At 41.0% G+C, this 13,727-nt stretch overlaps 2 protein-coding genes across 3 annotated transcripts; one reads left to right on the top strand and one right to left on the bottom strand.

Moving 5' to 3' along the window:
* Window positions 1–4,063: 4,063 nt before the first annotated feature.
* On the top strand, window positions 4,064–5,461 carry nr0b2a (nuclear receptor subfamily 0, group B, member 2a). The gene is made up of 2 exons (XM_050046553.1): window positions 4,064–4,678; window positions 4,813–5,461. Exons 1-2 carry the CDS (start codon window positions 4,087–4,089, stop codon window positions 5,052–5,054), a joined length of 834 nt encoding a protein of 277 aa, XP_049902510.1. The 5' UTR covers window positions 4,064–4,086; the 3' UTR covers window positions 5,055–5,461.
* A 3,068-nt stretch (window positions 5,462–8,529) lies between these two features.
* Window positions 8,530–13,358, bottom strand: kdf1a (keratinocyte differentiation factor 1a). Of its 2 annotated transcripts, XM_050046515.1 has the most exons (4): window positions 13,036–13,358; window positions 11,638–12,695; window positions 11,181–11,255; window positions 8,530–9,252 (listed from the first exon to the last, which is right to left on the bottom strand). In XM_050046515.1, exons 2-4 carry the CDS (start codon window positions 12,674–12,676, stop codon window positions 9,164–9,166), a joined length of 1,203 nt encoding a protein of 400 aa, XP_049902472.1. In that variant the 5' UTR covers window positions 12,677–12,695; window positions 13,036–13,358; the 3' UTR covers window positions 8,530–9,163. The 2 variants fall into 2 exon arrangements, with proteins under 2 accessions (XP_049902472.1, XP_049902473.1); XM_050046516.1 differs by lacking the exons at window positions 8,530–9,252; window positions 11,181–11,255 and adding an exon at window positions 11,275–11,548.
* Window positions 13,359–13,727: the final 369 nt, after the last annotated feature.

Raw genomic sequence — 13,727 nt, 5'->3', positions numbered from 1 at the left:
AGTTCAATGACCTGGTAGACTAAAACCTGAGGAAACAAAAAAGTCAATATTTAGAGGAAAATCTCACCAGAAGGGCAAACTGTGTTTCAGTGGATATGGAGACACAATTCCCTTGAAAATATTTCAATAATTGTCCTATTGTTTTTAACAATTTAATAATGCTATCACTGTCAAGTGCCATCATAGATTTTGTTTTGTATTTTAATGATATATTTATAATCAAAAAGGCTTGGACATTCTTTAGGTGCCACCCATTACATCATGCTTCGTCAGACCTGGACTGTTTCGCCTGCTTGATCTCAGAATACAGCAGTTGTTCCACTTCACTAGAATGAAGGACATTTTATTTTACTGTCTTGCCGGAGATAAGCAGTCGTCCTCCGTGTCCGTCTCTGCCTGCTCCTAACCTCTATAAACACAAGTCTTATCGCAAGCATTTACAACTGTCAGCCTGCTTCATGGTGCCCGAGTTCCTCCTGAGTGCATTACAGGTCACTTCACTGAAAGGATCACATTCTCAAAGATAGCGTAATGTGTGTTATCATGCATTTCGTAGCGGAGGTCCGTTATGATTTAGACATGTCACGTCTTACATGAATAATCACTGTAGTGTATCATAATAAGATCACTCCAGGAAAGAAAATGAGGCTGTGAACCTCTTCTAGAGTATTCTTTCAAGGGATGAGTAAAGACACTGATGAAGTAAAACAAACATGCGGTGACTGGTGCTGCCAGTTGTGTCTGGCTTGTAATCTCTTTATTGTAGTCATTCACTTTATGAGCTGACCTTGACTCCACTGCTCTGTGGTTCACATCTTCCTCTGGAACTTCCATAATGATGCTTTCAGGCTTCTTGGCTTGTGCAGCCAGTGCCCCCACAAAAATAAAGAAGAGTATAATAGGTTATATATTGTGTCACCTGTCACTATACAGTGTGGTAAACACTTTAGTTGGGCCATGGCCCTAAATGTCCAAACCAAGGGAACTTGTCATTGAATATTAGAAGTTTGTTTATTTGTGACAGCAATAAAGTAATTAGCTTATCAGTCTTGAGCCTCTGTGCCAGGCACGGGGAAGATAACAAATTAGGGTAAACTCATTTAAATGACAAGTGGAACATTGTACTGCCTGTTACAGAGGCCATAAACTGGAATTTCCTGAATTTCCTTGGCCAACTTTGATTGTTTCAGAATAAAAACAGTTTTATCCATCTAACAATACCACTGTAAGAGATTACGCATAAATGCAACTGAGGACCTGCCGAAGGAAAATGCACTTAAAGTAGATGGTTTTTGTTGAGTTTTTGTTGTTGTTGTTATGGCTGTGAAATGTTTTAAACACTGATGGATGACTTGCCATTCAATTTGGAACATATATCCTTGTAATCTTGACACTAAATGATTTTATTTTAGTGTCATCATTAATCTCAAATCTTCAGTTTTAACTTCCAATCTTTGATTTATGACTAATGACATTCCTATCAGCCTTAACTGTAGGCCTACTTTGTGTTTACTGCTACTTACAAATGTTAGCATGCTAATATGCAAAACTAAAATGACAAACATAACACCTGCGTAGCATCAGAATATCAGGCTAACATCATTGTGAGCATGTTAGCATCACTACATTATAATTGAACTACATCTAACTACAGCCTCACAGCTGCTAGCATGGTGATAAACTCAGAAGACAATACAAGATACGATACAATGCGAGATATGATACGATACACAATACGATGCGAGCTAGTCTGTCACATTAATTATCCTTATTTTTATTCACCTTTTTTTAGTTAGACTCATATTTTGATATTTTATGAGTAGCTAAATAGAATTTTGTCTTTAGTGCCAATTATTAAAGACTAGTGTGCTAACATGCTAAACTTAGATGATGACCATGGTAAAAAAAAAAATTACACGTGCTTAGCATGTTAACGTTATCATTAACATGTTAGCATGATGACGTTAGCATTTTGCTCAAAGCAGCACTGTGTCCAAGCAGTCTCACATCTGTTAAAATGACTAAACTTTTGATTGTTAGTATGCAAACCGAACTAAAAAAAAAAAAGCATCAGAATGTTAACATTATTATTAATATGTTAGCATGATGGTGCTAGCATTTAAGTCAAAGCAGCACTGTCTGAATAGCTATACAGCCTCACATTTGTGTTGAAATATAGCTAAATAAAATTTTGTCTTTAGTGCTAATTAGCAAAGATTAGTGCGCTAACATGCTAAACTAGGATGATGACCATAAATTACACCTGCTTGGCATATGTTGTAAGGTTGTTTGCTCAAAGCAGCACTAAGTACAGCTTTACAGCTGCTAGCATGGTGGTAAACCTGTCAGATTCATATGTTAACATTTTATGAGTAGTTAGATTACATTTTGTCATTACTGCTAATTAGCAATTGTTAGCACGCTAACCGAACTAAAAATACAAATAATAATTATAATTTAAAAAAAACAAAACACCCGTTTAGTATCAGTATGTTAGCATTATTATTCTAAGCATGTTAGCATGACGCTGTTAGCATTTAACTCAAAGCAGCGCTGTCGGAGTAGCTACAGCCTCACATCTGCTAGCATGGTGGTAAACTTGTTAGACTAGCTAAATAAAATGTTGCCGTTAGTGCTAATTAGCAAAGATTAGTATGCTAACGTGCTAAACTAAAATTTCTTGATGGTTAAAAAAAGTACACCTACTTAGCATATGTTAACATTATCAGTGTAAACATGTTAGCATGATGACATTAGCATTTTGCTCAAAGCAGCACTGTGTCTAGCATGGTGATAAATTCATCAGAGTCATATGTTAACATTTTATGAGAAACTAAATAAAAATGTTAAGCAATTGTTAGTATGATAACGAACTAAAAATAACAACCAAAAAAACTTGATTAGCATCAGTATGTTAACATGATGATGTTAGCATTTAACTCAAAGCAGCACTCTCTGAGTTGCTACAGCCTCACATCTGCTAGCATGGTGATAAACCTATTAGACTGATGTTGACATTTTATGATAAGCTAAATAAAAGTTTGCCTTTAGTACTAATTAGCAAAGATTAGTGTGCTAACATGCTAAACTGATGATGACCATGGTAAGAAATTACACCTGTTTGGCATATGTTAGCATTATCATCGTAAACATGTTAGCATGATCACGTTAGCATTTGCCTCACAGCTGCTAGCATGGTGGTAAACTTGTCAGATTCATACGTTGACATTTTATGAGTAACTAAATAAAAATGTTTTCATTACTACTAATTAGCAATTGTTAGTACACAAACCGAACTAAAAGCATGATGATTATGGTAAAAACAATTACACCTGCTTAGCATGAGTATGTTAGCATTATTATTTTGAGCATGATGCTAGCATCTAACTCAAAGCTGCACTGTCTGAGCAGCTACAGCCTCACATCTATTAGTATGCTGGTAAACTTTGTGGACTCATATGTTGACATTTCACGAGTAAGGACAATTTACAGAAGGCATTTTGAACAATTATCTGAAAAAATGATATATCAAAATCCTGGTTTTATGGTGTTTGGGGAAAACATAAAACAGGCTGGGCAGTTTTATACCACCAATTACCACCAAATTACATTTTAAAAATTCCAGTGCTGTTCGCAGGATGACATACATGTCTTTGAAAGATGTAAAAAAAAAAAAAAAAAAAAAAAAAAATGCTATTACACCTCATGAGGACTTAACTCACAGGTCAATGCTCCTGCTGTGCTTTGGCATCTGTCCAGCTCTCCAGGTGTGAGCTGGCAGTGTGCAGGGACACAGCATGGAGCTGATTACCTCTGCAGTCCTTGGTAGCTTGGTACTGCCTGGGTTAATGACACCGGCCACAAGATAAGGCCCAACCCTCTTGATATCCAGGCGTTACTCCACCAGCTTCTTTTCATTGAGAAAAGCTTATCAGCTTCCCAGGGTTATTCCATCAGTCATCTGGCAGAGCACATGGTTGTTTTTCACAGAGAGTGTATTGACAAGTCAAGGTCCACTTAACAGGGGTGGGTTGGCCTTATAAATACAGGGACACTGGAGGAAGCAGCAACACTACTTACACGCTCATGAAGAGCCCATCCTGTGAGAGGCCACTTGCATTTCATTGTAGACCTCTACAGCCTGTAAAAATGGATAACAGGTGTCATTGTGCAGCCAGCAGCGACAGGCTATCGAATCCTATCCTCTTCAACATCCTCAGCCAAATGGATAACAGCAAACCGAGCCAAAACTGCTTCAATTCAATACCTCATAGATGCAACTGTGAGCTGCGACAGACAGTGTGCTTGAAAAGGCCATCTGAGATCTGCAAAGAAGCGTCAGCAGTTCTGGTTAAAACTGTCCATTTCATAAAAAACTTGCCAGCTTTTAACCAGATGCCACCAAATGACCAGTTCGCACTTCTTAAGAGCTGCTGGGCACCGCTCTTCATCTTGGGTCTGGCCCAGGAGTGTGTGGATTTTGAGGTGACGGACACACCTGCTGACAGCATGCTGAAGAAAATTCTCCTAAACCGTCAGGAGAGCCCTGAGATGGAGAGGGAGCAGCCCACCATGGCAGGTGTCAGCAAACTCAAATCCTGCCTCAAAAAGTTTTGGAGTTTGGACTTGAGTCCAAAGGAGTACGCATACCTCAAAGGGACCACGATATTTAATCCAGGTGTGTATTCATCTGATGTTGTCCATTATAAAAGACATAAAACACTTGGGTCCTCAGGGGCAAAATTTCAGTCACTGCTGCATTATACTGCATGTGTGTCACAGCATCTAATTCCTTGTCTTTACATTCAACAGATGTCCCAGATCTAAAGGCAGCTCTGTTTGTTGAAGGCTTGCAACAGGAAGCTCAGCACGCCCTCAGTGAGGTGGTCCAGCTCCTTCACCCAGGGCACCAGGAGCGCTTTGCTCGAATCCTCCTCACAGCCTCTACGCTGCAGAGCATCACACCCAGCTTCATCACTGAACTCTTCTTCCGGCCCGTGATAGGTCAGGCTGATCTGCTGGAGCTGCTGGTCGACATGCTCTTCTGCAGATAGAAGAGAACAGCGGGGCTTCATATAATAAACTGTCCTGGAGAAAGTTGAATCCAATGTTTTTAACAGTGGTGATACAGAACTTTTTTCGCTGACCAACCCAAGCAATGTTTCCTCATGAAATGAAGGAACGCCTCACATTGGACAGCTCAGAAAACCACTTATGATAGCCAACAGAAAAAAAAACTTGTGTATTGGTGAACACGAAACTATAAATGACTAAACTTACATTGAAGCTGAGGTCACTTTAGCCCAGTCTGGAAATCTTTTAGCTGCTGAAGAAGAAGACAGACTGTACCCACTGAGAATATACTGTATCTTATGTTGAAGATCTTGTTTGCTTCGATGTTGTAAATAAGTCTGCATTTTCATAACATTTCAAATAAATATATTTTTGTACATGAACGTAACAGTGGAGTTTTGTCTCAATCTTTTAAAAAGACTCACAGCAAGCCAAAACATCGGGAGCAGTGAACTACAACAACATGCAACTAATTAAAGTAGTAGTTTAGCTACATTTACAGTAGCTTGCTGATTTTTCAACTACATTCATACTCATATAGTGATTCAAGTAGCTAAGTTAGTATTTGGCATTTTTTGTGTAGCTAACTACTGAAGCTACAATCAACTTAAGGCCATAAAAGTGAAGGAATATTTTTTTCATTTTCATATTACCATTGACTTCTCTAACATAATTGGACCCCCTTTCACCACAACGAATCAGAGGTGATTGTTGCTATGTATTTTAGAAGTTACCTGCCGAACTGAGTAATCCTGCATGGTGAAACACCCCCAACTGGACTCTAGTTTGAGAGTCACTCTAGAGTGATGGACATTGTATAAAACCAAAGCTGACCTTCCAAAACTTTCCCATGAATAGTGGGGTGTTTTATTTTTTAGTGTATTTATGACCAGTGACATTGTTTTTTTGCTGGCATGTGACTGTTTTGTGTTATATTTTATTACTTTTTTACACCACTTTTTTAAGCAGTTAACCAAACTAGATTTCTCCTTGTGGTAGCTCATTTTATTTTATTTATTTCTTTAAAAATTTGCTGTATTTTAACTTCTTCCAGTGTAAAGTAACTGGTTGCTTGCAAAGCCATGCTTCCGAATTAGCTTGTACTGTACGAGGCATTGCACATGATACAGACACTCTGTTCTGAACATGTTCATCCCTACAGTTCATTCGGCAGGTCCACCACTGTTGACATGTTACGCAGCCAAGTATTGCTCAAACCTCTTTATTTTAAGTTCCTGTCAAGATGCCAGGGTTTTCAATGATAGCAAATGTGAGTGAGTTCCCTGGAAGCGTGTAAGATAAAAATGACGCCAGAGACAGCTCTAAACACACTAAAAATATGGGTGGTTATGGGTTCAAAAACTTCAATAATATATGTTGAAGCTTCAATGAAGCATACAAACACATTGTAATACAATCTGACAGTTTTTTCTTTATCTCTGAGGTAGCTTAAAAAAATCAAGGCAAACTGGTTTCAAACCAGTAAGTGCCCGATGTGTCATATTTATTATTGCATAAAAATATTAAGAAACCACGTCTGATTCATGCAGGCTGTGTTCTTGGTTTTACCGGATTGTGTTGAAAGTTAACTGTCAGTGTTGCGTATCAGTGGTGAGTATTTTTCCCTCTACACTTCATGATCATGTGAAAGTTGAACCACTTCACACCAAGACAGAGTGACTGAGGGAAAGAGAAGTAACCCCTCTTTCATTTGTTTCTATATGACTACGGATGTTGAAGCAGCACAGTGTGTACTTTGTCTCCCTCTGATGGAAAATAGTGGAGGTCACATGTTTACTCTGAGAAACTATTGTCAGACAGATGCATTAAAATGGACTTAAATTGAGTCCTGGCGTTTTTGTTGCATACATTAAGATTTAACAAAATAAAAGCTCTACACAAAACAAATAAAACATTTTTCATGCACAAAAGTGGAATAAGTATCTAAATGCTAAATCAAGTGTCCTACAAAAATCTGAGCTGAGTGTTTACAGTCTGTAGGCTGGATTTGATACAGAACAAGCCCTCTTGATTCAGCCTGGCCTGTGGTATGCTAGTTGTGAAACAGTGAGTTTATGCATGACACCTCATACAGGTAAAACAGGAATATGCTGGCGGGGGCAGAGAGCCAGAGGAAACGGGGTTACACAGGGCAACTGCAACACACCACAAACACTGAGAGCTGAAAGAATTCAGATTGACTGCTCTTTAGCGGTTCTCTGGGTTTAATCTTACTTTCTACATATACATAAAAAGTCACCTACTTTCAGTACAAATCATGTTGGTTTAAGAACGTTTTAAAACCATTCTCCAGGTCGGCTATCTGCTTTATTCTTTGATGTTTAAAGGTGTCGGCACATTTCTGAAATAGTCACATTTGCCCTGTCTTTGGTGCTCATTATGTGTATCATCACGTCTTTTAGTGACAGCTGCAACAACAGAACTGTCATCTAAACTGCAAACTACTTTAATGGCTGATGCATATCTTAAAATACACGTCGTTGGTTCGTACAGTACAATTACTTTGACCCAAAGTTCAGGATACATTCCTGATTTTGTGCACTGCTTCTTCCCTCTGCAATAAATGACAAAGACAAACCCCAGGATTTTATTTCCTTTTTGTCAGAACCAGCCAAACGAGTTCTTTCTTTCGCTGAGGGCGGAAAAAGCCTGCCTGCTACAGCACAGTGACCTCGGGGAGATGAGCTTGACAACAATAACCCAAAGAGATAAAGAGGAAAAGTAGGCTAAAGAGACAGCGTTAGAAAACCTTGCAAAGGAGAGACGTATTGATGTATGAGAGAAAATTATCTGTTGCAAAACAAATGGGGCCGCTTATATTCAAACTGTGTAATATCATTTTGGCTTGTGTGAACACAGAACAAAAAAGTTCAGTTTTCTGTGGGCTGAAACAGGGCCCTATAGCATAAGGCAACTAATACTTAAGACTTTTTAATGCCACTTGGAATGACATTTAAGACCAAATTTACAGTAACAAAAGTCAAGGAAAAAGAAACCTGAGCTGACAATTTTTTTGCAGAATGTTTCTTGTAGCATAAAACATGACTTTTTTGTCTCATATTGGAAACAAGGGTGCAACAAAACTGGTAAACAGCTGGTGTTTGTTGGTGATTTCTTACTCTGCATATTGGATTCCACTCCCTCGATTGCTATTGTGCCAAGTTTGAAACAGTTTTTGTATGAGATACACATCGCCTCATATGCAGTGCCTTGTACTGGCAAAATCCTACCATATTTAGGATTTTAAAAAGATTGCTTTGAGACATTTTAATGCCGGTTTTAAGGCCTTATTGTTAGATTAATTATTTCAGTGCCTTCTACAACTTTTAAGAATCTGTGTAAACCCTGTAAAACGAGAAACAGATGACTGACACATCATCATTGCATACATAAAGATATCTCCTTACTGAATGCACATTAAAAAGGCATAAACAAGCATGGAGATTTTTATTTTGTTAAAAACAGGGCTTATCTGTACATTAAAAACAAAAAAACTGCGGCCAAATGCCACAAACGGTTTAAAAACCCAGAGAGTAACATCAACATATCAATATGTGCATCAAAATATGGCTTAACAATGCAGTTTTCAGGTCAACACATGCTTTCAAAGAGTCTAAATGGCAGGAGTCAATAAGCCCAAACATACACATGCACATACACAATGGCTTGCATAAACAATCACAGACAAGAATGAGGAAGGTTACGTTCTACCATCAGTCTCTATCCTCTGGCCTGACTGCTAAGATTGCATGGAGTGTTTCTTTTTCTGAAAACAACTTTAAACACTGCGTACGCAAATACATAAAAGAACCTACACTGTCTTTCCCTGTGTAAAAAAAACATTGTTTCCTCAGTAGGTCATCTGCTGGAGAGATAAAAAGGTCCACCAATTTAAATGACACTCCAATAGCAAACATGGAGCGGACCACTAAAAGCTGAAGTACCACTGCCCAGGGTAAAAAGGTGCTCCACTCAGTAACAGCGACAACAACAAATAATAGCAGACGAATAACATTGTCCATCTAGTTGGCTACATCACTTGTTAGCACAGGTACTTTTATATCACCCTTCAGAGAAGAAGAAGAGGAGCGCCTGAAGAGTCTGTTTCGGTGTCGTGATGGTAGGGCGAGTAGGCTGTGGCGGTGCTGGAGGAGTACGCTGTAAGAGAAAGAGATTTATTTAACGTGCTGAAAACAAAAAGCCATCATGGTAGCCAGATGTTACATTTCATGCACAAAAGTTTAACTCAGGACGCTGACACATTCCCAGGCCGCGATGTGAAAGTTGTGGAAACACAATGTGGTGTACCCTCATTCAAAGACATGTAACAGGACACTCCGTCCTTGTAACCGCCTCTCCGCAGAACAACGACAACACCAAAAAAAAAAAAAAGACGCTGCTGCACGGTAATCCATCTGTAACCCAAGTTGTTCTCTAAAATTACATAATAAACCAGGGGACATTATGTGGCATATATTTAATGCGACTCGATCCGCTGCTGTGGCAGGTGGTGTAGCATGACCGCTGAGCTGGAGGGGAGAATGAGGCAGATTGATGGGTGGGTGTAAGGTGGCAGATGAGGGGGGAGGAGGCAGCTAATGAGCAGGGAATTGTAATATGCAGAGAAAGGGGCAGGAATGCAGGGCTTTCACTGGTTGAAAAGTGGTATGTTACTGGAAAGTAGAGAGGAGGTGAGAACATGCCTGCAGCTGCAGCAGGTACAATGGACTGCAAAGACCTGAGCCCCACACACTGATTCACAGGGGCAGTAATTACACCTCAATGACCAGGGAAAATACAGACTGTGTCTCCATCAGCACGAAATGTACAATTAATAATAAATGTGCAATATCTGTAACCACTCATCACATGCACGTACACTCTGGTGCTGACTGTTTTTGGATTTTATCCAACTCTTAAGGTTCAGTATGTAGGATTTAGTGGGATATATTGGCAGAAATTTAACAAAATAAGTGTATTTTCTTTGTGCATGATCACCTGTAAATAAGAATCATTGTGTTTTTATTAACTTAGAATGAGCTGTTGTCCTTGTCCACTGAGTCCGCCATGTTGCACTGCCATGTTTGTACTGTAGCCTGAAACAAAACTAGCTCTACATAGGGCCATTTGCTTTTTACATTGGCCACCGTAGTTAGCAGCCCCTCTGCCACGAGCCAAACAGCATAGGAAAAACACTGATTTTTAACGTTTAACTGCTTTTTTTCAGTGTTTTACCAGTTTTAATCACCTGGTCCGTCTGTTTTGGAGAGGAGGAGACCTCCGTGGATAATTCGGCTCCTGTTAAAAACCTCATGAACATCTGGATCTTGAGTTATCAGAGAAAAAAGGTGAGCACAACTTAACAAGTGCTTGGCTAGCGGACCAGCTGCCACAGGCCAAACAGTGTCGGAGAAATACTGATTTGTAACATGGAACTGCTTTTAAGCGTTTTTATTAGGGGTGGGAATCACCAGCAGCCCCACAATACGATATTATCACGATACTTAAGTCACGATACAATATTACTGCGATTTTAACATGTATGATACCCAATAACATATACTGCGATTTATTACCTTTTTCAAATGCAATAAAATAAAGGTTCCAGTCTGTTAATCTCACTTCGTTCATTTTAACTGCAAGATGATTCAATTGATTTTATTATTCTAGTAGGCTACCAGAAGCGTCATTTGTATTGTCAATAATAATTCGTATAATATGTGTATTGATACGATATTGTCACGCAAAAATATCGCGATACTATGCTGTATCAATTTTTCCCCCCACCCCTAGTTTTTACCGGTTTAATTCACCTGGCCTGTTTGTTTTGGAGAGGACGACACATCTGTGGATAACTCGGCTCCCAGTAAAAACTTCCTGAACAATGACAACAGAGGGAATCCTAACCAGGAGTTCACGCTTGGCCCGCAGGAGACATTGCAACTGGTTGCAATCCTTACAGCTAGATGCCACTAAATCCAACACACTGCTCCTTTATTAACTCATAATATGGGCATTTACATCCACCTGAATGAAAACACAGTGTATCTGTGCATCAGTTATGGAAAATTCCCACATGTACTCACTTCTCCCGCTGTAATGTCTCATTTTTCTTGCCAGCTCGTCTGAAGGCGTCTGCTCTGACACTTTCACCTCTGGAACTGTTGCCGGGGAGGAAAAAGACAAAATGAGCACCAGCAGACAAAAAGCGTCAACAGACATTAATAAACTCTCCTTTCAGAATTAATCCGGTCATCTCGGCTATGTGTGTTTTACAAGACGGTGTGTACTTGTGTCAACTTGCCTCAGATTAGCCAATTATTGTTAGGTCATTGCCTGTGAAATGTCTGGCGTATTAGGGCTTACAAACTATGAGCCAAACAAAAGCAGCGTTCCAACAGACACTATGAGTCATTCAGGGAAGACAGGTGAGGTGATTGGTATATTTGGTATGCTGCAGCCAGATGGAGAAAAAAAGTTGTCATGTGGTATCATTTAACAATTTATACAGCAGTAATTATTAATGTGACATGGCATTCTTACAGTCACTGCTCATTAAAGTGTGGGTCATGGTCTCGTTGCCACTGTCAGGGAGCGTCCCATCGTTCCTCCCGTTGGCTCGCTGTCCTGTTGACTGATGGCCCGCTTTTCTCTTTCCCTTGCGCGTGCTGATGCGGATGACCCCGTGCACCAGCTTGCACTCGGCCTCCTGCTCCTCCAGGTTGTAGTCCTGAGCGATGCTGTAGATGAGCTCGCTGATCTCGTTGGTCTTGCGGGAGAACGAGGAGTCAGAGGTGCACTTGGCCAGCTGGTCAATCTGGTGCAGGGCGTAGAGCTCCAGCAGCTTCTTGGTGATAAGAGAGTCAATGTCTGTGCCCGTGTCACTCACCTCATCTAAGTCATAGTCCTCTCGGGATATCAGGCTGGTGTTACTGACAGGCCGCTCGCTTTCCCCCTTGCCAGGCGTGCGGGTTCGTCTGGGGGCAGCAACTGGATACCTTACTGTCTTACCTGCGATGCGCACATCTGGGTAGCGGAAGCTGTCACTCATGGGCAGCTTGGAGGTTTTGGTGGACTTGTTTGACTCCACAGGGATGTTACAAGTGGGGTTGGTTATAGCCATGCCATTAGGAGGGTGAGGCTCGCTGCCTGTTTTAGGGGGATGGTCTGTGGAGCTCTCGTTAACAGGCAGGCAGGGCTCCCGGCTGCCATAAAATCCACAGGTCAGTACACAGCAGATAAGAGCCTTACAGCCACTCCAGCCCATGGAGGCACAGGAGCCACAGGCATGTCTGCTGGTGGGCGTGCTGTCTGCTGACCCAGGAATAAATCCTATAGTCTCTGAGCCCCTACCCGTGCCATTTCGTGGGTGGCCCCTGCTGCGACCATACTTGTTCTCTGAATACCGGGAGTGGTCAGTGTGGTGCTCATGATGCTCCCCATGATCCTTGTAGGAGTCTTGGCTGGCCGTGCTCTCCCTGGATATAGTCCGAGTCGCTCTGTGCTTTTCAGCCCTGGAGCTGGAGCTGTGGTGTTTGTGGTGGCGGGACGTCTGGGGAGCCCCTGTGCTGTGGCCAGGCATGGCTCAGAATACCTGGGACCTGGAGTGGGAGAGGCATGTTTAGAAATAATAACCAGGTGGAAACCTCCCCTTTTTGTGTTGCCACACAGGCTTGCAGCACTAAACTCACCATGACACATTAAAAGTAGCCCGCATTAAAGAGTCAAGAGGTAAACACTTTGCTGCCAGTAAGGCAACCTCCCCGGAAATTCTGAGAATGTAAATAAAACTGAGTGCATTGATTGCTGGCCTGATAATAATTTGGCCCATTTCGCTCGCGCTCTTAAAGCTTGTTTGGCCTATAGTGCAGAAAACACCTCTCACCAAAACTCATTCAACTTTTACCCGTTTTTAATTTCACCTACAAAACCTTTACTCACCGCATATGAGGAAACACTTGTGATTGTCTGTTATCCCAGAGAACTTGCTCGGCGAGCAAACCGCGGAAGTCTCTCACAGAAAACTTCTGCTAGCGCTTCAAACAGAGAAAGAAAGACGGATTTTGTCCGCCCACAGATTCCCAGGTGACTTTACTTCCACGTAACGTCAAACTTTGCAAACCTAAAGTCGGCTGCCTCGACCGACCAGCACAGCTCGGCTCATTCGTGTCGTCTCTCTTTTTTCTTGTGTCCGTGAAACGCAGTCTTCTGTTGCCCTGAGTCTCCCAATGTTTGGCTATTACCTGCGGCTACAGCTAATCCCAGAATCCTACACCCACCCACAGGTGAGTGGTGACGTCACGCGAGGCGGATATAAAAGCACAGAAGAAGGAAAGAGAAAAAAGGAGAGAGGAGGAAAAGACGCTAAAAAAAAAACAATAAAAGAAGACCTGGAATTTAAAAAATGAAAAATAAAATGTGTAATAGAAGAAGAAAAAAAGGAAAAGTGACACCTCTGATCATCTGTCAGATTATAATTTGCCACTAGTTGATGCAACACGACTAATAAACTGTTAAATCCTGCACTTTACATTGTTACAAGTTCTTCATTTGTGCACACACATGCTGTGAAAACACACACACACACACACACACACACACACACAATGCACACAAAGGTGCACTGCAGCTGC

The sequence above is a fragment of the Epinephelus moara genome, chromosome 6 (genome assembly GCF_006386435.1).
Source record: "Epinephelus moara isolate mb chromosome 6, YSFRI_EMoa_1.0, whole genome shotgun sequence".
In the NCBI taxonomy this organism is placed as follows: Eukaryota; Metazoa; Chordata; class Actinopteri; order Perciformes; family Serranidae; genus Epinephelus; species Epinephelus moara.
Note: the sequence above shows the minus strand (reverse complement) of the source record. Positions and strands in the feature narration are given on the sequence as shown.

What these genes read in the sequence shown, in the direction of transcription:
- nr0b2a (XM_050046553.1), top strand. Translation starts at nt 4,087, where the DNA reads ATGAAGAGCCCATCCTGTGAGAGGCCACTTGCATTTCATTGTAGACCT. An exon ending in GACCACGATATTTAATCCAG is followed by an intron (nt 4,679 to 4,812) that starts GTGTGTATTCAT and finishes TACATTCAACAG; the next exon opens with ATGTCCCAGATCTAAAGGCA.
- kdf1a (XM_050046515.1), bottom strand. Translation starts at nt 12,676, where the DNA reads ATGCCTGGCCACAGCACAGGGGCTCCCCAGACGTCCCGCCACCACAAA. An exon ending in CACTTTAATGAGCAGTGACT is followed by an intron (nt 11,256 to 11,637) that starts GTAAGAATGCCA and finishes CCCCGGCAACAG; the next exon opens with TTCCAGAGGTGAAAGTGTCA. An exon ending in GAGACATTACAGCGGGAGAA is followed by an intron (nt 9,253 to 11,180) that starts GTGAGTACATGT and finishes TTTCTCTTACAG; the next exon opens with CGTACTCCTCCAGCACCGCC.